Below are 22,607 nucleotides of genomic sequence, written 5' to 3' on the forward strand. Positions count from 1 at the left end.
TCAGGCTCGAAGAACATTTGTTTGATGACCTTTTTTGTACCCATACATCGAGACAATGACGTTGGCCCATCAGTTCTGCATTTATGCGTATCCTGTCTTTCATTCCTCCTTGTGTATTCCCTCCCGGACTGGTGAATGACGAATTTGTGCGATTGATGTGTGGTTTGAAAGATTTTTGATGAATGAACGATATGTGTCAACATAAATAAAATTCTTCCTGCAAACTGAGCTTGCATCCACCGATCGGCGAGATAAATTGTTAATCGCCTAAAGAAAACCTAGCTTTGCATCGATCGAAGGCAATGATTCTTGATAAGCGTAAGAGATATGTTGAACCATCGACGCCGTTTTATTTTGATTTCAATGGTTACAATAATATCACTTACGAGCTGTTTTCCCTTTTTACTATAATTCATTTCTGTAACTGTCCCATTAAATATTCATTCCATGAGAAGAGAAAGCGAGTATAGTTATGGCCAGGGATAGTGTAATAGTAATAAATATCTTGTGGGAAATATTTTTTGTAGCATGGATTCATAGGTTGCGTAGTATATCTTGCGTAGAAGAAGGTCTTTTTTATTTTATAGCTGAGCTTTCCAGTAATTTGCATCATTCTAAAGTATACTACCAATTAATATCTATCGAATAATTAAGAAATTAGTCACTTAACTGCAGTTTTTCTCTTTGAACACACAAGATGAAACGCGTGTTTGAAGTATCCTAAAGTTAAGAGAAAACATTACATCCACCACAACAAGTACCAGCCGACAGGGATATATCTCTGCCGATCGTCCTGTTTTCAAAAAGTTCCCTCGTTCCTTTGAAACTCAAGTCGTCAGATTCTGGGTAAAATAGTACAGATCAGTCTTGTGTGTAATCCAAGCGGTGCCGCTTTGAAGCAAAGGAGATGCTATCGTAGAGGTAGCATATGTAGTGGTGAGGTCGAAAGACTAGGGGCTGTTTCTCTTGCCGGATTATCTGTCGTCCCTTCATCATCGCCCTGGCCTTAAGTCTCTGGGCATGGGTCGCCCGTTAACTGCTCCATAAATCCTTCTCTGCCGTGTCATCCTCATATCGATGCAAACGTAGCTGCAGTCCGCGCATCCCTTTCTCCATTAAAGACTAATTACTCCCATTTAACCTCAGACGCCTTTCAGCAACCCTCAGGAGAAGTCTCTTTTGATCTTCCCCACGCGTTCCTGAAACTTTGGCTCCGCACCCGCAAAGCCTCTTGACCCACCTCTTCGATCTCCCTAGCGCCTAATCCATCCGCTCTTAACCCTTTACCCTCCCATCGCCCGTCCTTCTCCTTGAGTAGGTACCATCCCTAAGCCTCACCCAAGACGAGACCCTTTCCTTTGCCTGTTTTCAAAACATTTCTGAGGGAAAATAATTTTGGATTGTTGGTCAGTGCATAGTGATTTGGGGATCCGAGAAGTCAAGGGGCACCAGTGTAATTTTTATGATTTTGGAAATAAGTGCAGATAGTGGTTAGTGTGGCACGGTGGCGTAGCGTGTGGGGGGGGGGGGTTTGGGGGATAAACCCCACCAGAGCTCAGAGAAATTTTTAAATTTAATCCGTTTTACTTAATTTCATTGATATCAATAATGGAATAGTGTAAGGATTAATAAAATATCGCTCATGAAGCCATAAAACTCTCCATTTTGAACCATTTATCTCAAAATTCCGCAATTCGTTAATATATCACCTCCCGCTTACCATGACGGGCATAAGTGGATTTAGGCGGCGCGGGGGCACGTGCCCCTCTCAGACGCTTAAAAAATTGACGATATTTTAAATACTAATATCAATAAATTTTATATTTTCATAAAGAAGTTATAAATATTTACACATAAATAACTTTTATATTAAAATTAGGAGTATTTTTCGTAGAGTAATTGTTGCATGTAGTCTTTAATCCCAAATATTAGAAGATCAGTTGCCTGTCAGACCCTGGTGCGCCCCCCCAGAAAAAATCCTGGATGACAAATGCGAAGCAGTTCTCCTTCTTAAATAGGACCATAAGGGACTGGAACGACCTACCAGCAGAACTATTTGAGTCCTTCCCGAAAAATTTACATAGTTTTAAAAAGCGGCTGAAGAAGTAGGGACCAAGGGCTTTGTATAATGTTTTCTATTGTTCTTTCAAATTTTTTCTATTGTTTTTTCAATTTTTCTATTGTTTTTTTCAGTGTTTTCTATTTTTTTTTTCATCATATACATGTTACCACCAGGCAAAATGCCTACTTGTAACAATTTTAATTATAATAATAATAATAATAATCTCATCTCCTTTGCTGGCGGGTATTCTGTACACTCAGACCCCAAGTATTAGTTACACCTAAAACCCACATAGACTTAATTTATAGCTTCGCCCCTTGGTGTGGCGCAACTATAAATTTTGTGGTACACAATATCGTTGTGGCAAAGGGATACAAGTGAATCCTGAATCTCTATGTGTTTACTTATTAGTTGTGTACCTCACCAACCATTATCTGCTCTTATCTTCAAAATTATGTAATTGCACTTGTACCCCTTGGCTTCTTGGGTCCTCCTTTATGTTGTGGAAGTTTTTCATGTTGTCATCTTTCTTAAACTTGACGCGCTGCCACAACGGGTGTGTGGCTCAGGTAGTTAAGGAAGCGAGTACAAATCTGATAAAGATAGAAATAATAATTTTAAATGGGTTGTTCGATTTTCCTTAAATGTTTAATCGATTAGAATGACATATGGCGCGAAAAGAACCGTTATTATCCTTGTAATAAGTGTACTGGAAAATTTATGAGACGTGTATTCGGCCATGTTGTATCTTTAATTTTTATTAGTACATTTGAAGGGTCATGTTGCAATTATATCCTTGAATCAGTGGATTATTTCAGTCCTTTTTAGTGTAAAGGAAGATGATATCTCTCAACACCCATGAATGAAATTACTTTCAATTTTTTAAATCATTTCGAATTGTTGTTGCACGCACGTTATCCATAGACCTTCTAACAGAATTCATCTCATCGGAGTCCTTCACCGTTCATAAAAAAAATCTCAGAATATTCTCGACAGTCATGTTAGTGCTTAATTTTCAAAATGTTTGACTGCAAGAAGGGTATCACATATTACTTCTGGCACCGAGCAATAGTGAAATCAAGTAGTGTCGAAACGGACTCAGTCATATCGAGCCGGCTCATTTCCCTTACCCCGAAACCCTTCGACATCCCTTGTGTATAGGTACTTCCCTCCACCCCCCTGGTCAGCCATAGACCCTCGTCATAATCTCCCAACCTCTTCCCCAAGTCCCAGCAAATCCCTCGGGGTCGTCTCGGGTGCCTCCGCCGTGGTGGTGGCTTCGATGTGGGAGGTGCGAAGGTTTCGTGGGGCGGCAGGGAGAACTGCGATGCGCTAAGGAAGTGGAGAAAAGGAAGATAAAATTGCAATGAATTATCCGCTATGAGCGCATAGCTTGAGCTTCCCGTACCCAAACGTCAATGGTGGCCTTTATAAAAAAATCGCATAGCTCTGAGCATTTAACTTGGGGTTTGATCGATTTTAAATTAACGGGAAAATTAGAGTGAAACTCTGGAGTGCACAGACTCGTAGTGATTTTTAAAAATGTTCTTTGCATCCCTTTGTTTTTAGTTTCAACCGCGAATTTTGACGAAATAGGATCTTCAAGTCTGCTTCTAAATATATTGTCACCCACCGCGCATTTAAATGAGTTTACAAAAGTCGCCACTGGCATCGCTGACGGACAAATTGACCCGAGTTTCATTGAGATATCAGGTATAATTAGGGGTATTAACCGAAATTTATACACATGCTGATGTAGTCCTTCAAATTTATTACTTTTCAATGCTATTCCTCGCAATGACACACATTATACTGCAAAACATTGGAAAATAGTGGATCGCATTGAAATCATCACTGCGCCGCGGATATTTTTGAAAACCGATTAAAATGCGACCGAAGTGGCAACAGAAATCAGCCTTCTATGGGATGGAATTGGGCCTCCTCTATGCAGTCCCCTTGGTTTCAAGCGCGAACCGTGGAAGAAGACACCTTAAAAGGGAAAACATAGCGGAAACAATATGGGATTGTGAATTAAAATCCAAATAATACATCATCGAAACAAATAAATTTAATACAATACCTGCGGCACTTTCTGATGATGATTACCAAGGACAACGCAAGGGTTATATGGAGAATATCTTATTATTTTAAGAACGTGGGAAGATACAGCACATATTGCTCATCAAGCTTGTCTATAGAGGGGAAGTCTCATCACCAAAAAGTGGAAGAAAGATATGAATTCGCGCTAGTTAGCTACCAATATGCGGGTGGCATTTGGGATCTAGATCAGAAAGAGTTCAATGCGTAAACAAAGAAAAAGGCACTATAATAGGGTGCGACCTTTTATGTAACCACTAAAAGCAAAGAGACAGCGTCAGCCTTTACACGGGTTAGGTCGGGAATCGCTGACGACTCAATTAATACGTTACAGAGTAAGGTTGGTGGAGCAATCGAGAGGGAACCGTGTGACTCATTACTATTTCGTAACCGCACTGTTGTACAAGTCCGATAAAAACGATGGGGTGAGGTAGATAAATTTATCAACGTATAAAGTGTAGGAATTAATTTTTTTCGCTGACAATAATTCAGATAAAAATTTGAGTATAACGTTTTAGCCACTTAGTTTCAAACTTAATTTGATAATTTCAGGGGTAAAATGAATGGCAATGCAAATATTAGTGTGATTAAAAGAAGAGAGTTCAATGTAGAAAGGTTGAAAGAAAAAGTGATTCGGGAAATAAACCATTCAAATTACCATAACGGGTGGAAAACTTAAATAATTATGTATAAATGAGTTATAACTTAATTGAAACCACCCACCGAGATACTTCTAAAATTATGATTGTTCAGTAACATGTTCCGGTTGACGGCTGGTGCTATGACACACCCTGCCGCGCGCCTATCGAGACGGCTTGCGGGGGTAATAGTGTATACATGTGGGTAGAAGTGCCTGCCAATCCCTCCAAATCGTCCCGGACGCCTCCAACATGCCCGTGGCTTCGACGCGGGAGTTGCGACGGCTTCGCCGCACCGGGGGTGGCAGGTCGGACTCCGGGGATGTTTGGATAGCGGGGCAGAAGGGGAAGGGGCGGAAAACCGCGACCGCGATTCTCTCCCCTGCACGCGTAAATTCTCTGCCGGTCGTCCCCCAACGCAAGGGCGAGGGTGCGAGTGGTGTTCATCACGGAGTAATATTGCAGCGATGGAGGGGGGTTATTAAGGGCGGGGAGGTTGGTTGCATCCTTGAGTGTGTGATTAAGCTTCGTGGGCACCCCATCCTTGCTCCCCCAACGCACGCCATAAATACGTCCTTCCCCCTATCCTCGCATTTTGCCTCTATTTCCCTTTCTAAGCCCACAATGTCCTTGGCTCTCGGACTTAGATCATGATAGCTTGTCCCCGAAAGAATTACGAAGTGTTATTCAGCTTTGCGATTGGTGGAATGAGCCCAGTGGTTATCTAGTAGTTTGAGCAGTGGCGTGACTATTGGGAGGATGAGGGGGATAGAGCCCCCCCCCAAAAGCCTCAAAGAAGTAAAAAAAATATTTGAACCTATTGTCTGGTTTTGACTCATAATAACTGTATCTACTGAAAGTTAAAGATCACTGCAGTTAGACTAGTCACTGAATACCGACTGGTGACTAAGGAGACCAGACCGCGCGTTGCCTGGGGGGTCGTCGTCCCCAGGCACCTCCATAACCCTTTTCGGGTACTGATTATGACTACCGCATATGCATCAATTTCGATATTTTGACGAGTTATTTATTCTGATATTTATTCGCCCCAAAAGTTCGAGAAGTAGGTGGCGGATCGAGAAGCGGAAAACTATGTGTTTCTTTATCTTTCAAACTCCATCGCTATCGAGTATATGAAAATAATGATGACCGTGCCCTTTCGGTTTAACTACCTGGCGAGGATTTTTGAGGCTCAGGTTCGTTTCCTGGACTAGTGTAAAAAATTTGCATTATTCTGTGCACTTATGTTCGACTCCGTGAAGGTGTATCACTGACTATTCAGAGTTTTTTTCGTGAAATTATTTGCAATTCGCGTCGGCTAATCGGAAACTTATGGAAAGAAGCAATCGAGACACATATTGAAGAGAATAATGTAAACAAAGGCGCCAGTTGCGGACCAAGCAACCCAATTCTGGCAATTCTTATTAACGTGGAGATGAATGGGAGGATTGCTGCTTAGAGTATTTTTCCCTTGTCCTTACGAATGTGTTCACGAACTGTATTTCTCTATTCTTCTTACTCGCTGAAAACCTTCAATCTTTCCTTCCCATTTTTCCAACGTCATTTGTCTCTCATTACATGGACAACCAATTGTCTTCTTTGGTGCAAGGTTCTTCGCATTTTACCATTGTTAAGTACAATATCTTCTTCAAATTTAAATCGCTTTCAAAAGATGAATCGTTCACTATATTTTATATCTTTCGAGCAATATTTTTACCAAGTGATATTTTGGTGTGTAAAATTACTTTCCTTGAACGTTATTGATGTAAGATATTAGCCACTAGACACCTACTTGATGCACGTAATGACAAGGTAGCGTGTGGTGGTTTATGGTCGGGATCCATGTGATTGAGAATTAATCTGCACTTCGGTTTAATTTATTACTCCCCACAGCCAACGGGGTTGTGTTGCAACCCCATTTACTTCAATACGCGTTCATTGACCTCAAAAGTCGTGGAATTTGTCTCCTCAAATATGGAGCGTAATGAAAATAAATCATTCTACACCGACGTTTCGAAAAGTTATACGTTCCGTCCTAGTGGTTAGAATTATATTCTTGGCAACATCACACAAGGATTGCAAATGTAAAAAACTATTAATTCAGGTTCAATCAGTCAACTAATTGAAAATCTTTCGAACAAAGGGTAAATTCATTTATCGTATCTTGCCCCACTGCTGGAACGATTTATTCAGAATACGCAAGCCTATCTGCCCCACTATTCTACAAGGAATGGCCTGTAAAAAAATATTTGACCCTTCTATTTTCTATCTATAAGAATACAATTCTAAACCCTATGATGGAAAACAATACTTTCGAAACGTCGGTGTAGAAGTTATAATAAATTTCATGATTGTTTCAGCATTTTAAATTCTGTTGCGAACTATGAGTGTTTACCCAACAAAACGACTCGATAAGATACAATCCTTTGGCTCGTTAAAAACATTTCCTTGGAGGCGCGAAGTTAATGCCTTCCTAATATTCCTATCGCAGCACTACCTCACCATAGTTACATGCTGATGGTCTTTTGCTCCAGGACGGATACATTGCCACTTAACGTAAAAATCCCATCATCCGACGCCCCGCGACACGAAATACGTCCCGCCAAGAGGAAAAGAGACGACGGAGGTGTATGGAGAACGGTTGACGCGGGGATCCGAAAGCGGTCTAATGGGCCTCGCGGGGCCCAATCAATTATGCCCATTAGACCACGCACCGTGATCCCCAATTTGGGGCCCCCCGCGGCGACCGACGCACACTATCGCGTGAGTAGCGGAATGCGGACGAAGAGTGCGCTCGTAGGTACACATTGGAGGGGGTCGATAGGTGAGACAAGCCGGGAGATATGGGAATAGGTGTGCAAGCTATAGGTACGCGGGGAAGGGGAGCCGTATTTGATGCCGCATTGGTGGCCGGACGAACCCCGGATGTGGCGGGGTTAGTTTACAGGACTTAGCAGCGAAGGGTCTCTCGTTAACGGTTGTGGGGAGTGGGTGGGGTTACGGGCGGCGTGAAACCCTAGGGAGGTGGAGGGGGGGTGGTTCGAGGAAGGGGTTCACTGAATATACAATCAAAATGGCACATGCGACGTGCGCTGACGTACAGTTATTGCCCGCGGCCGGAGAGTAGAGTGGGAAATCGACGTGTGAAGGCTGCGGAAGGGAAAAGTCTGCGGACAAAACCGAAGATAATGTGCCCTGATTAATAAATTAACGTATTTTAGCGAGGGCTGAGGGATGGGGTCATGGATATGTTCCCAATAATTCCCCCAACCTCCCTCCTCGTCCCCCGCGTGCCTAGCCATTTGCCCTAATGGCATTGATTACGGCTGGAATATTGCCAATCGCAGATGCGCGGAGGGGATTCCAGTTCGTATCATTTCTCTCCCATATTTTTTTCGCATATTTTTTTTTTTGTCAAAATCTTTTTCTTTTCTTCTTTTTTTTCTGTGAGTATTCACTCTTATTTTTCTTTGTTTGACGCGGGCCGGCAGACTGCACCGCGGGGCGGATGATGAAGCTCACGCGAGCGGCGTGCAATTCTTTAATTTATGGCCTGATTGAAAAATCACGGGAATCGTACGGAATCAAAACTCGGGCGATGGCAATCAGCGATACGCATATTAGGAGGGAAATGATCTCTCTTTCTCTCCCCCTCTTCCCCCCCCCCCCGGGGAAGATTTTTAACGAGCCGATGGATTACACCTAATTTAGTTCGTTTTAGTCCGGTAACGAGTCATAGTTTGCACTATAACCTAGAATTGAGTGTCAATTATAAACGTTCGTTTAAAAAAAAAATGATGAGTCTGAGAGCTTTTTCCACGCTAGCGGATTTCTGAGTACATTAACGAGACAACCATGCTTTCATATTATGTAGAAATAATTGCTAGTGAGGCTAGGTGAAATGAACGCCTTTATCCTTTGTTTTTAAAATTAGCAATATGAGAGTACTAAGGCTTCCCACCAATTAATTAGAAAGCTTCTTACGTGAGCATGGTTGCTAAATTTAGTCCTTTTTTCTAGTAGTTATTAAATTTGTAGTTAAGGCTGCATGTTATATCAGTACTGTCGGAATTTCAATTCAATGGGATATTTCGCCGAAATCCAAACAGATACCCCTATACCGTTCAATATTTACTCACTTTTCGTTTCTTAATATTGCCATTGGCATACTTAACGTTCGTATAAATTAAATATGCCGTATGATGGTAAGGTTTAAATAAGTTCTGATTCCTGTTAATAAAATTTGAAGTTTAGCGTAGAGCGACTCAAATTAGCCAGAAATTAATTGTGTGATTAGTTTTTTCTCCCTATCTCTTCGTTTTCTGGTATGTTAATCGAATTAAATTATTGATGCTGCGGCAGTGTTACGCATCTGCCTGATTTCAGGGAAAACTACTGAATGGCTAGTCGTTATATCTTTTAAACTGTCTACTGCAAGAGAGCCGAAGCGTTAGACCGAGGAAAGTAAAATCATCCTCCTTCACCCGAATTATCCATACAATGCATTCCATGCGTAGATATTTACTTTTCGCAATGGAACGACACAATGCCTTGGCAATCCATTACCGTACGCGGACCCAGGTCAGGGAAGATGAGTTTCTCTCTATGTAATCTTTACCAATTGAAACATTTATCGGTGGTTCCGAAATCGCTCAGTGATGGTTTACCAGGGGTTGGCTCTGAAGTTATCAGTCACACGCTTAATTTATATGAAATTGGGTATGTTTTTGTAAATTACTTTTCAAACTTTTCTCGATGTTTCCACTTGGTGATAACAATTTTTTAATATTTTAGAATCGCTAAATTTGCCGAATTATTTGAATATCATGAATATATATTTATAAAAAAATCTAGAGCTAATTTCTTCCGGGATGGCATATGGTCCGGCAATCTCCCGAGACGTGACGGAAACCGGCAAAAGCTCACTTGGCCCGCTCTGGTTCGTGTGATCGTCCGTTTTATTTATATTCAATTCAATTTTGCTCGCGAAGTCTTCTTTGGATGGGCGCTTTATGCCCTTCGTATCTTCCTCAGCGTCGGCTTCCAGGCGATGCTGAACGCCTATCCCGTGTCTCGACTTAAGTTTCTTAATGCCGGATATCGGTGGGTTCCTTCTTTAATGTCTCCCAGAATATCTTCCCGCGGCACAGGATTTTTAACCCGGTTACAATGGATGAAATGGCCCAGATTGATGGCGTGGTCTGCCGCTGCATATTTTTCTCTCCCTCTTCATTCATTTCAAGATTCAAGATGCCATTGACGTGCCTTTATAGGCCGTTTTACACAGAGTACCTGATGATGACGTCTGACGTTGGTCGTGTAAATGTATGAATATATATTCATGTGAAAGCACAAAGTTTCTTCTTTTTCATTTTTCATTGCGCAGGTTAGCATTGAAAACATTTGTTGAAATTTCGATAATGCGAGCTCGAAATTAGAGCGGGAGCAATTTTGCCATCTCGTATACATACATTCTCGCATGCTTTCTACTATTCACCGCTTTACACGACGCAATTTCGACTGCCCCTTCATTCATACGTCAGATCCCTCGTGTAAAACGGCCTTTTAACTTCGTTGATCGAAATCAGGACTGTTACAAAAGAAGATCAATCAAAATTTTGACTCTAAATGTGTTGTTGCCCACCGCGCACTTAATTGGGCTTACAAAAGTCGCCACTCGTGTCGCTGACGGACAAATTGATCCGAGTTTCACGGGGAAATAAGGAATAAATAAAGGTGTTCACCGAAATTTATGTACATGATGTTGTGATCTATCATTCTTCAAAATATTTGAAAAAAGTGGGTCGAATTGCACTCATCACAGCGCCAAGGACATTTTTGGAAACCGATTAAAATGCGACCGAAGTGGCAACAGAATTCAGCCTTTTGCGGGATGGAATTGAGCCTCATCTATGCAGTCCCCTCGATCGAAATGTTTCAGGCATGTCAATAGTTAGTCGATGGGAAATCCGGATAGTCTTGCAAGACAATACGCTGTAACTCCCGAAAGACGCCATCAACTACTATGCCACCCATTGCCAAAACCTGACATCCCGGCCGAGTTCGGAGCCCGCTGTGCGATGTAGTCGTCGTCGTAGATGTCCTACGATCCGTTCGGCAGTCCTCTGTGCGATACCGAGCCATTCCCTTCCCCCCGCCCCAACCAGCCCCTCCCCTTTATTGTCCTTCACCAATTTACGCGAGCCTGGACATTTCGGCGTGTGACGCACTCGTTTGGCCTCTCCAAACATTTACCTCCTCTCCAACAGTACTCCCTGATCGTTCGTTTTCGTCACTGTTCGTTGTCGTGCAAATCAACCTTCCTCCTTCCTCCTCTTCTCTACCATTTTTATTGGCTCTTCTAGTTCAGTTCATTTCATTTATAGTACTTAATCACCCCTAAGGGGTATCTAGTGCAGTGACGCAGCGAGGGGGGGTTTTGGGGAATAATCCCCCCCCAAGAGCTCGGAGAATTTTTTCAGTTAAATCCATTTTACTTAATTTCATTAATATTACTTATAGAATGGTGAAAGGATTTATAAAATATTCCTCAGAAAGCCGTAAAACTCGCTATTTATCCTAATTTTTTTCTGGGGAGGTCCCCCGCACCTCTCGCTTTCCCTGGCGGGGACACCCCAGTATTAGTTGCGCCTAAAACCCCCCTTAGTCATAATTCATACCTGCGCCCCTGATCTAGTGACGTAACTAGGACTTGGCTTGGGGAAGGAAAGGTGAACGGGGGGAAAAGTTCACCACCATACTCTAAATTTTACTCTAAATTGGGTCTATTAACGAACGAAACCTGTTAGAATTGGTTAATTATGCACAATGCTTGAGTTTTGCTAAGCATATCTCATTTGATCATATTATTATCAAAACTCAAGCATTTTATCATTTTATTATTCAAAAAAGTAGGATTGATGTGATACGATTTTTTTTATTTGAATGGTTCTGGGGGTAAGGGGTTATATCCCCTTCATCTCTCTACGTATTTACGTCACTGGGTATATCCAAAGTAGACATGTGCGGCTACAGTGAAAATTCGCTGGCGGGGAGGAAGCCGATGGTAAATTTCGCAGCATGGTTTTCCACGCCTATGGTATTCACGGCGCGAATTTGTCGCTGAAACGATAAGAAATTGAGTTCCAAAATAACGGCTCTGCAAAACGGCAAACGATACGGCATGCGGGACTTAAATTAAATATTAGCTATACAGCCTAGTACTGCTTAATCGGGCAGATTCGTGACCTTAGTTTCATCTTTGACGGCGTTGAAATAGTGGTGCGGACTAGTTTTTGGAGTCTTTGAAGAATCTGTGGTCGCCTCTTGTCCGAAGTTGTCCGTAAGGCCCATCAGGTCAGCGGTAATTAGCATATTATTTAATTTACTTAAATATCCCTCCTCACACCTTCCCTCAATTCTTGATATTCCAGCCTTATGTCAAGTTAGGTTGGGCGTTCTTAATGGTTTTTTTGTGATACTAATAGTCATATTCACACCATACCGTCTTATCCACATCTGAAGAATTGGACGAGTTTTTACCCAGCAATGATTGTGGCACAAGATTGATAATTTTAGGTGCCACCAAGAATGATATTTTTCTGAATTAATAAAAGCGTAGTCTTGTCATTTACGGGGAAATTACCTCTAAAATCCTATTAATTCCCATCTAAGGGACTCAATCCCCTAATTTATTTAAGGCTTCGTTGATCGCGGATTCACGCAACACTTTACTATACCGAAATGCAACCCCCGCGTTCGGCGAAGTTTGCTTCGTATAATTTTGTAATGTCACCTGGCTAAATCATGGCATCCGCTTTATCCACTCTCTTCGCCCCTCTGCGTCGATTTTCGTCTCTTCTCAGGTGTTGTGGGAATCAACTCGACAATTTCCCCTGTAGCTGTAATCTCCCTCCTCCCCGCGTTCCCCCTACCCGCAATGGCCCTTCTAATATCTCTCCTCCCCTCCCCGCTCCGTATTGGACACATGGGTGCAGTGAAGTCCCAGTTGATGTAGCCGTTTCGTGATTGGTTGTGCTCGCGTCGTCGTTTCCGCCTCGAATTACGTCCCCCGATGGTCCGTTGCGTCTATCTGGCGCGGATTTCGCTGTTTGGATTGCAATTGTTTTGGCGATCTGGTTAATTGTTTCGGGCCGATTTTTTTTCGAACCTCTCTTTTCTCCGTTGTTTCCGTCACTGCTGGTGGCGTGGCGTCGGGTTTTGTGTTCGCCGCGGGGGACTCCTTGAAGGATGTCGGATGCGGATTTTGTTTACGGCTGTGCCCGTTTAATTTATTCCTTTTTTTGTGTTCTCCCGTCGAAGCGGTAAATCGCGACAGTGCGGTTGGCGAGGATGAAGGGCGAAAATTTTAACCCTCGCCTTGCATTCACGCGGTGGCTACGGTTGTTCGAAAGAAATAGTGTCCGGATTTTTTATTCTTGTGGCATTTTTATTCTTGTTAGTGAAAATGCATATTGTTTAATAATATAAATTGCGTTAAAGCTATGCACGTGTTCGAAACACGCCTTGTCAGTTAGTTGGCGCAATAATTTCAAAGTAATTAACTTGCTAATTTTTCATTTCTATCTGCATCGGCATACATGTCGAATTACATTTCTTTTTCGTGTAATTCCGACTAAAATCGTTGGGTCTATTGCTGTCACGCATGATTTATCAGACATCCTGGTCTTCATTGCTCCGTTTAAATTGCTTTTTATGCTTTTACCGATCAAGAAGTTTATTAAGAAGAACTCCTATAATATCTGCAGTTCGCTCCGGTTTCTTCCCAATGGTGTAGTTGATAGAATAGAAGGATATAGCATGGAGTCCGAGATGAATAACCTAACCCCAGGTAAAATGTATACAATAGCACAATGTGGTGCGTAGTGACCGAGAGCCGAGGCTGGCGTTGCAACGCCGAAATCAGTTTTATTCTGGGCAATGGAAAAAAGTTCATAAGTGAAGTAGGTACTAAATAAATGTATTTCATTGAAATTCGGATACTTTTACTTCTTCTGAGTGGCACAGATCGGTTAAGCCCAGTTGGAAGCCCGAGATCATTTCATCCAGCTCATTCACCGGAAAAACCTAAAGTAATTTATACTTGTTAACATTCTCTAAAGATACCTAACCCACTCCTAACCTCAATCCTTATGTAATGGAAATGATAGAAGTAGGAACTAATCATTCCTTAATTCCACATTTTTTTCTGCTTTCCTCTTCGTTTCTCGCGATTGTCTCTCCATCCCATTTCGCGTGCCTACAATCGAGTGCGTTCTCGAAGTTTTACGGCGGCACAATCTGTTTTTTATCGGCCGACGGGCGCCTAACCCCACCGCCGTCGAATAGGAACTTTACGAACGAAGGATGCGAGACGCGGCACGCGCTGTGCGAGCGCAATTTCGGAAGGAATTATTATGAAACTGCGAGAGCTTCCTGCGAGAGAATTCTCCTCCAACCCTTTCCTCTAGATCTCATTCTTTCGTTTTCGAAACGATGTTTCTCATCTCAACCTCCAGAGGTGAGGACGAAACTCAAGGATACCATTTGCGGAAGTTATAATCTTTTTCATGTATCATGGAGTTTTTGTGTGGGACCTATGATATTTTTGGAGGTGGGTGCCTTTCTGGAAAGCATTAAACAGTTGATAGTAGACCATGCGCACTGAACCGTTGTTAGCTGTAAGAAAGTCACGTGTCGGTCAACTGCCACCTTTACTATTTATAAAATGTTAGACATCCCTCTAGCTCCTTAGATATTTTAATAAGGCAACTGCGTCGGTCTTTGTTATGTTTTTAACTTAGTTAATTAAAATTAGAGTATGGATGTATTAAACATTGAAGGATATTACCGGAACCTTAAACTGGAAAATAACTCTAATTTTTTTAGCGTTGCTCCCTCTCTTCGCAGACAAATAGTCTTCAAAATGCATTTTAGGTAACCGACTGAGTGGTGGCGTGAACCAGGCATAAAGTTTTGTGCATTGCACCGGATGTGAGCGAAATTAAGGAAAAAAAAAAACTAAACGTCTAAATCATTCCTTATTAAAGCCATTTCAATTAATGCATTTTAAACGATACCTTCATTAACATATGTTCCAGTAGTAGGTGAAATAAAACACTTAGAAAATATATTGTTTATTTTTATGTGTTGATCATGAGCTCACAATATCATCGACGACATTTCTCTTAATCTATCGCCATCCGAAGGATCGGAAATTATTTTTCGCTTACATTTTTTTCCTGCTGAAGCATGAGTATTTGAAACTTCACAATAGCCTTAATAACTAAATAATAATACCTAGTAATAAAGTTGTTAGATATACATTTTATAACCATGGAACACATGTGGTTTAATGATCGAAAATCAAGATGATTTTCATTCAGGTGTAAATTATATAATAAAAGACACCTGGGATTCGTAGCCCATAAATATTTTTGGGTTCGCTCCATATACATTAATTATCGTATGATGCTTTTATGAATTATAAACTATTAAGATAGCTATTTGTTATAATTTAATTCGATAAGTTTTGGATATAGATATCTAAGCGGTTGCGTGGTGCGGGTGAAATTTAAAGAAATTATATTTCACAGAACTTGTTACAACGTATTTTACCCAGTTGGGATATCTTATTAAATATGGTCATCTTAATGATATTGGTATCGAATCGTCATTGTATCCGGTTGAAATATGGACAGAAATACGGACAAATCTTCAGCTTTGTTCATAGTCCCGTGACTGGCCCCGTTATTTCCTTCACCATGTTCGCTTCCTTCTCCGTCTTATTTTTTCATTATTCAATGCGGATTTACGGTTTTAGCGGATTGAAGAAGTTGGGGATTTTTTATGTGTCTGGCAGACACAGCGCGCGCCGCTTTATCCGCTAACTTTCATCTCTTGCCCTTTTCCGCCCCCCCCCCCCCCCCCTGCATCTTTCTCACCCCCAAACCCCTCTGGGATCTTTCGCCAGGGATCCCCCTGCGCCCTCTACTCGCGTATCCTGGAAATATATCTACTCCCCCACTCCTCATCTCACTGCACTGGAACACTCCTTCTCACCATCCCCGCCGAACCCCTTCCTCCTTTCCTTATAACTCCTGCAGCAAGACCTCCTGAGCTTCGCTCCGGCAACGGAGCTCTCCGGGGAGAACTTGCTCAATATTTGTCCGGCAGATGGCACGGCCATCTCTTTTGCTTTTTTTTCCTCCTCTCGCTCACACGTTGAATGGTTTTCTTCTCCCGCCGCCCTCTTTATGCTCTTCCTCCCACCTCTCCTCTTCGAATCTTATCCCTCTCCTTTCTGCCTTGTCTATTCCTTTACGACCTCGGCCGCTTATCTTCACGCAATCCCTCGCCTCTCTATTCTCCCAGCGTTCGTCTGCATCTAAAGGTACTTACTAGTCCATTAGCGCTGCGAGGGGGGGTTTTCGGGGTTAAAACCCCCCTCCCAGAGCTCAGTAAATTTTTAAGTTTAATCCAATTCACTTAATTGGATTAATATTACATATAGAATAGTGTAAATATTAATAAAATATCCCTCCAGAACTCTGGAATTTTTTTAAGTTTAATCCATTGCAATTAATTTTATTAATATTGCTTATGGTATAGTGTAAGGAGCAATAAAATATCCCTCAAAAGGTCTTAAGACTCATATTTTAAAACATTTATCTGAAAAATTTTCTGGGGGAGGCCCCCCGCACCTCCCGTTTACCCTGACGGGTATTCCAAACCCGCAGATCCCCCAGCATCAGTTGCGCCTATAACCCCCTCTTCCCTTAATTCCTAGCTGCGCCCTTATTCCTACACTTCCAGCCACATTGTTATGAGATTGGCGGCGCGTTTGCGTAGTAATTTAAGGTGTGTTTTTGGTCATATTTATTCCGTGGTGAGAAAAAATTCTTATACTTAGATGTCTGAGAATTTATTTTTTTCATTAAGTGGTTTCTACCGTTTCGGTCATATATTTCGGCTCCGGAATTCTATACTTCAAGTCGCGCTGGAAGGTGTCAGTAGTTAACGGAGTAAATGAACTGAACGTAGCGCAAAGTCTCCAAGTTCCAATGGGTCCCCAATCTATACCTCATGTATTGTGTGTTCAATACTCTATTCCAACTGTGAGGTGCACCCACTTACGCTGAGTTACGTCCTTGAGGTTCATCCGCTCTCGTGGATAAAAATTGTGATTAATGCATAGCAATGTTTATCATCGCTGTAATCCCTTTCAATCGTTAACTCTCACTTGATTTAAATTTACTTTAAGTTTGCCTGTTGAGATATGGAGGAAAAAGAGGGTTTGCATGGAGCGAGGCCTAAGCGGGGAGAGAATGATAAAATCCATGTTGGAGGGAAGGATGTTAGGTAAGCGAGGGAGAGGAAGGAAGAGTTTAGAATTTAATGGAACAGGCATTATTGTGAGTAAAAGGGATAAGTACTATTTGGGGGGAGGGTCAGATTTGGGTTATTCGCATAAAGGTTCTTGCAAACCTACCTTAACCGTTAATAATTATTAGTGGTGTATCATCTCTATATGTCATCGGTGGATGAATAGCGGCCTGGAGATGGGCCATGTAAACATTGCTTGGCTTTGATTGATTTTATTCCATTTTGTATTTGTTCATTAAGTATTTTTATCTTTTATTTTATTATATTCACCAATATTTGCTAGTGCTTTTGTGCTTAATTTGTACGCATACAATTCTGACAAAAATTTGTAACGTGTAATTTCTTTTTTCTTTGTAGATGGAAGAAGATCCTTTGGCATCTTCCTCGGACGAAGAAGGCCTCTCAGCCAAAAGTGAACGCCATTGACGAAGATTGCGACGAAGCTGTATAGATAATCGATTTAGTAGATTAGTTGAAGGAAATACGGCCAAGTCATACGTTCTAGTATACGCTTCTAGACAAGTCACTCGAGGAAATTTGGTATACAACTAAAAAAAAAGCCATTTTTTCTCGCAAATTCATGTATACGTTTAGGTGCCTCTTATAAAGTACAATTACGAAAGAAACTCGTATTTAAGATATACTATTAAGTAAGAATCTGTGGAGATATAACAAAAGAATTTTGTTTAAATTTTTGATAAATTTTTTGTATACTCTTAGTAGTTAGTAATGTTAGATAAGGTGATACGAAATAAAATAAAGTGAACAGCAAAATGCGAAGGACGTCACTCATGTACTCACTTTGGAGATAGAAGAGAGAGAAATTATATCCCTTTTTATCCTAAGGAGTATTAAAAAGGCTCGCCAACTCCCAGGGATCAGCAATCTTTTCCTTTAGTATATATTTACAGTTTCCGAGTTGTGTTTGAGGAGAAGATTTTGAGGGTTACCTAATGATAAGGAATCCTTGTATTTTTATTTGAAAAAATCGCGTGATAATCCAGGGCAGCTAACTCGTTCAAACCCTTTGGAAGTTCATGAATTTTTCTTGTGATCAGAAGGGTCAAGTCCTAGTTGAGGTCCCTAAGCTTCCTCTAGCAACATTTTCTAGTTCTGACGGTGCGGGATTGAGTCAAGTTTTGATTCAAGTTTTAATGAGGCGAAATAATTCTTACATTTTCGCCTAAGCAAAAGTGCTGGTAAAAACCTATCCAGTTAAGATTTTTTGGGGCTCCTTACAGCAAAGTAATCCTGATATTTTGGCATAAACAGGACGCGTAAAATAAACGCTCCAAGTAAAGGTTTTTAGGAGAAAGATTCTTGAAGTTGAACCGTTAAAAAAAAGGATGCCGAGGTGACCGTTGTCGGCTTATTAACGTAGAGAAGACGAGCAGGTGTAAAGCTTTTGGAAGGGGCTTTCGAGGTGAAGATATATTGAAATTAGAGTGTAAACAAAGAAGAAAAATTGTCCAAAAGTATACGCAAGCGGCCCAATAGATCTCCCTGAATTCGTTGGGTTCGTTGGTGGGTGTCCCGGGTCCAGTCAGTCAGGGTGGGTCGTGGAGTAGCGTCTGTTATGCAAGAGGAAGGGGTAGAAGTTCGGCGCCACCCGCTCCACCTCGGTGGCCACCTCCACCACCGGCTGCGCGGCCTCCCGGCATCCACGTCCCTGAGGGCCGCTCCCAGCCACCGGGGGGTCGTCGTGCGGGAGGCTTCGGCCTCGCCCTCGGACCCCGAGGACCCTGGCGGATCGCCGCCGCCCTCCTCTTCTCGGAGGCGGGAGTCGGAGCCGATCGCCATGACCACGGGGCAGCAGACTTCGGCGCAGCAGGCGGCCTCTTCGGCGCAGCAGCCGCCCAGCCAGCACGACTCCTCTTCCTCGTCCTCTTCCTCCTCGTCCACGTCTTCCGCGCAGCCGCAGCAAGCCCCGCCGCCTCCGCACTACGCCGTCGTCCAGGACCAGGCGCAGTTCGAGGCGGACAAGAGGGCCGTCTACAAGTGAGTATAGATGCACTTTTAGGCCAGTTTCTGCAATAATTTTCTAGTCCAAAAAAATGGCAATTAGATAGGTAAAAGATACAGTTTCCAGCGAAATAAGTACCGAATTATTCGGTGGAAATCTTTGATATTTGACGTAATGAAATCACTTGTCTATATTTCTATGTGTATATTTCAACCGACCCAGGTTACGGCACATGATGAAATTTTCAGTACCTACAAAATGGCATTATGCGCCAAAACCTGCGTCGGCAGAAATAAAGAAATGTTAAAATAGACAAGTGCTTTCATAATGTTAAATAAAATAGATTTTTATTTGTGGGTGTAACTTTTTGGAATCGAATCACAAATTGGACCAAAAAAATTAAGATTATTTAATATACTGTCGGCCCAGCTTTTCATTGCAAATCAATCATTTTCAAAGTTCACAATATTCGTGAGTCTATATGTAGGGAATAAAGAGAGGTGGGGAAAGGTGGAGTGATTAGTTGACGTCAGAGACGCGAGTCACGGTAAGGCTTGGCCATGGGATGTGGTGGGAAAGGTATGGATAATAGAGGAGCTTAGGATGGAGCAACACATTTGTTAAGCATTATCATATCATTATTGTTGGCGGCTTTCAAAATTTCCAGGTCCAATTTGGCCCCTATATACGGGGCGGAGACAAACTGTGTCACGAAATTTTAACTGTGAATAACTGATGCCAGGAGGAACCAAAGTTAATAATGGTGTTTAGGCCAATAACGCGGCAGCTTTTAAGTACTGAAACTTTGAGCCAAGCATTCCTATTGGCCAAGAGTTTGCCCTGTTGCCGGATGCCATGGACAAAGGCAAATCAAGTAAGGCTCTCGACGTCACGTCATACGGCAACGAGGCAAACGCGCAGCCAATCGGAGCGCTTGGTTCAAAGTTTCAAAAAAAATAACTCATGACGTCGAAAGCTTTGCCTGCATTTGCCTTTGTCCAGAGCATCCGGCAACAGGGCAAACTCGCGGCCAATAGCAGAGCTTGGCTCAAAATTTTTGCTTTTTAAAAATGGTGAGTTTTCGATCTAAACATCATGAGTAATTTTGGTTCCTACTGGCATCTGCTATTCAGAGTTAAAATTTCGTGTGGCAATTTCTCTCCACCCTTAATGATTTTTAATCCTACTTTATGTTAATTTACATTTGGCGACTAAACTCACCCATGTAAATATGAACATTTATCAATGTACGATTTATCATTTATTTATGATGTAAACATGAATCAATCAATGCCTACATCGGTGTATATTTTCTCCAGTACCAGAGTTCCGAAATATGATTCCCAGGCCGGGCCAATTTTCCCCTAGTCATTTTATATTTATAAATGTAATCACTATTAAAAACGCGTCGAATAAATACGAGATATACACAGATTTCGCTGTGAACCGGCTCCATTTCGGCTAATTCATAAAAATTAATAGTCACCTTCATGCTTGCTCCTGAGTGGTGGTTTTTGTCGATGGTGCTAATCCCTCTGTCGTCAAACCGGTCCAAACCGCCCTCTTCATAATGACGTCAAATTAATGGACAGGTAACACCTGCGACATTCCATAACCCTGACGACTAATAACCCCTCCTCAGCGTGAACGTGTTTTGCATAACAGCTCAATTTTATCGACACTTGTGATTGGAAGCATCAATAGTCTATCGCTGCATTATACAATGTAGTGGATCCTGCCCATTCTCCCCGGATCAGTAAACTATTTGTACTAATTACCATCATCTAGCGACCATAACTTTGATGAGCACCCCACCCAGTAACAGCACGGTTGTTTAATTTATCCACATTTTGATTAAGTTGAAATGGGAGAATTGATGAGGTGCGTTTGGACGATTCGTGATATTTAAAACATTTGTTTCAATCTTCTCTATTTTTTTTATTTATGCATAAATAATCCTTAATGATTGGTCAATCATCTACTTCGATGATAGATACTGTTCAAATCTGGGTCGGTTTTAGTAAATTTGTGTAGATAGGAGAAAAGTTACTTTTTTACTCTTTAAGCTTTATCTATGGCTCTCCGAGTTGAAATGAGGTTATTTTTTAAAATATGGTAGTGATAATGTAGCTCATGAGATTGTGTAAGCGAAGGAACTACTAGCAAAATGTACAAAGACTCTAATTCATAAGCCACATAATTTTTATACCGTTATTTTCAATTGTTTTTAAATGCCACTCTAAGGTTTTAGAACTTACCTGACGAGCATGGCACCCTTCAAACAAGTGCTTCTTCGTTAAGTTTAATTTATCTGCGATTTTGATTAATATATTCAATCATATCAGTATTCACTTCGTTTAATTTGTTGTATTTTTGCTCATATTTTTACTATTCCACAGCATTATTTTTGCGGGCAACTGGTTTCATCGCATAGTGCCATTTGTAGCCACCATAAAATGTTAACATCAGTGATGCCTCAGTTACATAGGTCGTGGAAATTTTTGAAGGCATTGAAAAAAATACCGAACTCGGAAAAGTATACCTGCAAAAATGGAAATAAAATAGATGCTGATACACTCGCGAAAGTAAATATAATAATTACCGCTAATTAAAAAGTAAATAAATAAATCGTAGACGCACGTGCATTATTTTGTTTTTGATTCGTTGCCTACGTTGTGAATTATTGGTGGCAAATACCCTTACATGTAGAAGAATGGAAAGTTATTGTCGTCACTGACTTATCTCGTTCTAACGAATCGGTCCTAAACGCAGCAGTACAGTAAGGCTTTTGGAAAGTACTTATGACGCTTTTTTTATGGATGACGCCTAACACATTTTCGATGTTAATGTACGGTTGAACTAAAACCTTATGCTTTCTTGACTGCTCATGACATTTTCAGTGATATAGTGCGTAAATTTGTTTTATTTTCATTAAATAGTTTTCCCAATTGTTCAACTATAATTAATATGTTCAATTTCCCATTTAAGTAAGTATATGTTCGCGTATACTCATTAGCAGTGCGGAATTGAGTTGGTACTTCGATTTTATATATTTCCCCGAGCGTGTTCAATTATGGCTCACACTCTCTGAAGAAATGCTGCAGAAAGCTTTGAGTAATCCTCTTCCACATTACGCACCTTGCAGAAGATTGGATTTCAACGTGCTTAATATAGAATTGGGGGTGCGGTGATAGATTTAATTCCTGGAAAAAAAAGAAGTTGACTCGGCCATGGTTAATGCGATGCCCGTAACTGTCAGAGCTGTGTCGTCATCATCAAGGACATAATGTTGAGGATGTATGATGATTCTGCTAGGTTTGCTGAAACTACATAATCGGGTTGAAAGCTAATTTGGCGTGGGTAAGTTACGAGATATTTCTTTGAATGCCGTCAGCAATTATATTAGTTCGGTGGTCCGGTGAAAATGATGGACCTCATTGCAGTCGGTGGCGGAGTGTGATTA

The 22,607-nt window shown here is 41.5% G+C and overlaps 1 protein-coding gene across 2 annotated transcripts in view; it reads left to right on the forward strand.

The window, feature by feature from the left end:
- LOC124154317 (homeobox protein PKNOX2-like) overlaps window positions 1-22,607 on the forward strand; it is a 559,395-nt gene that overhangs the window by 513,405 nt on the left and 23,383 nt on the right. For both annotated transcript variants that reach the window (XM_046527977.1, XM_046527978.1), the window contains exon 4: window positions 17,539-19,179. In XM_046527977.1, the coding sequence (XP_046383933.1) occupies window positions 18,758-19,179 (422 nt within the window). In that variant the 5' untranslated portion in view covers window positions 17,539-18,757. The remainder of the gene's footprint in view (window positions 1-17,538; window positions 19,180-22,607) is intronic.

The sequence above is a fragment of the Ischnura elegans genome, chromosome 2 (assembly GCF_921293095.1).
Source record: "Ischnura elegans chromosome 2, ioIscEleg1.1, whole genome shotgun sequence".
Taxonomy (NCBI): domain Eukaryota; kingdom Metazoa; phylum Arthropoda; class Insecta; order Odonata; family Coenagrionidae; genus Ischnura; species Ischnura elegans.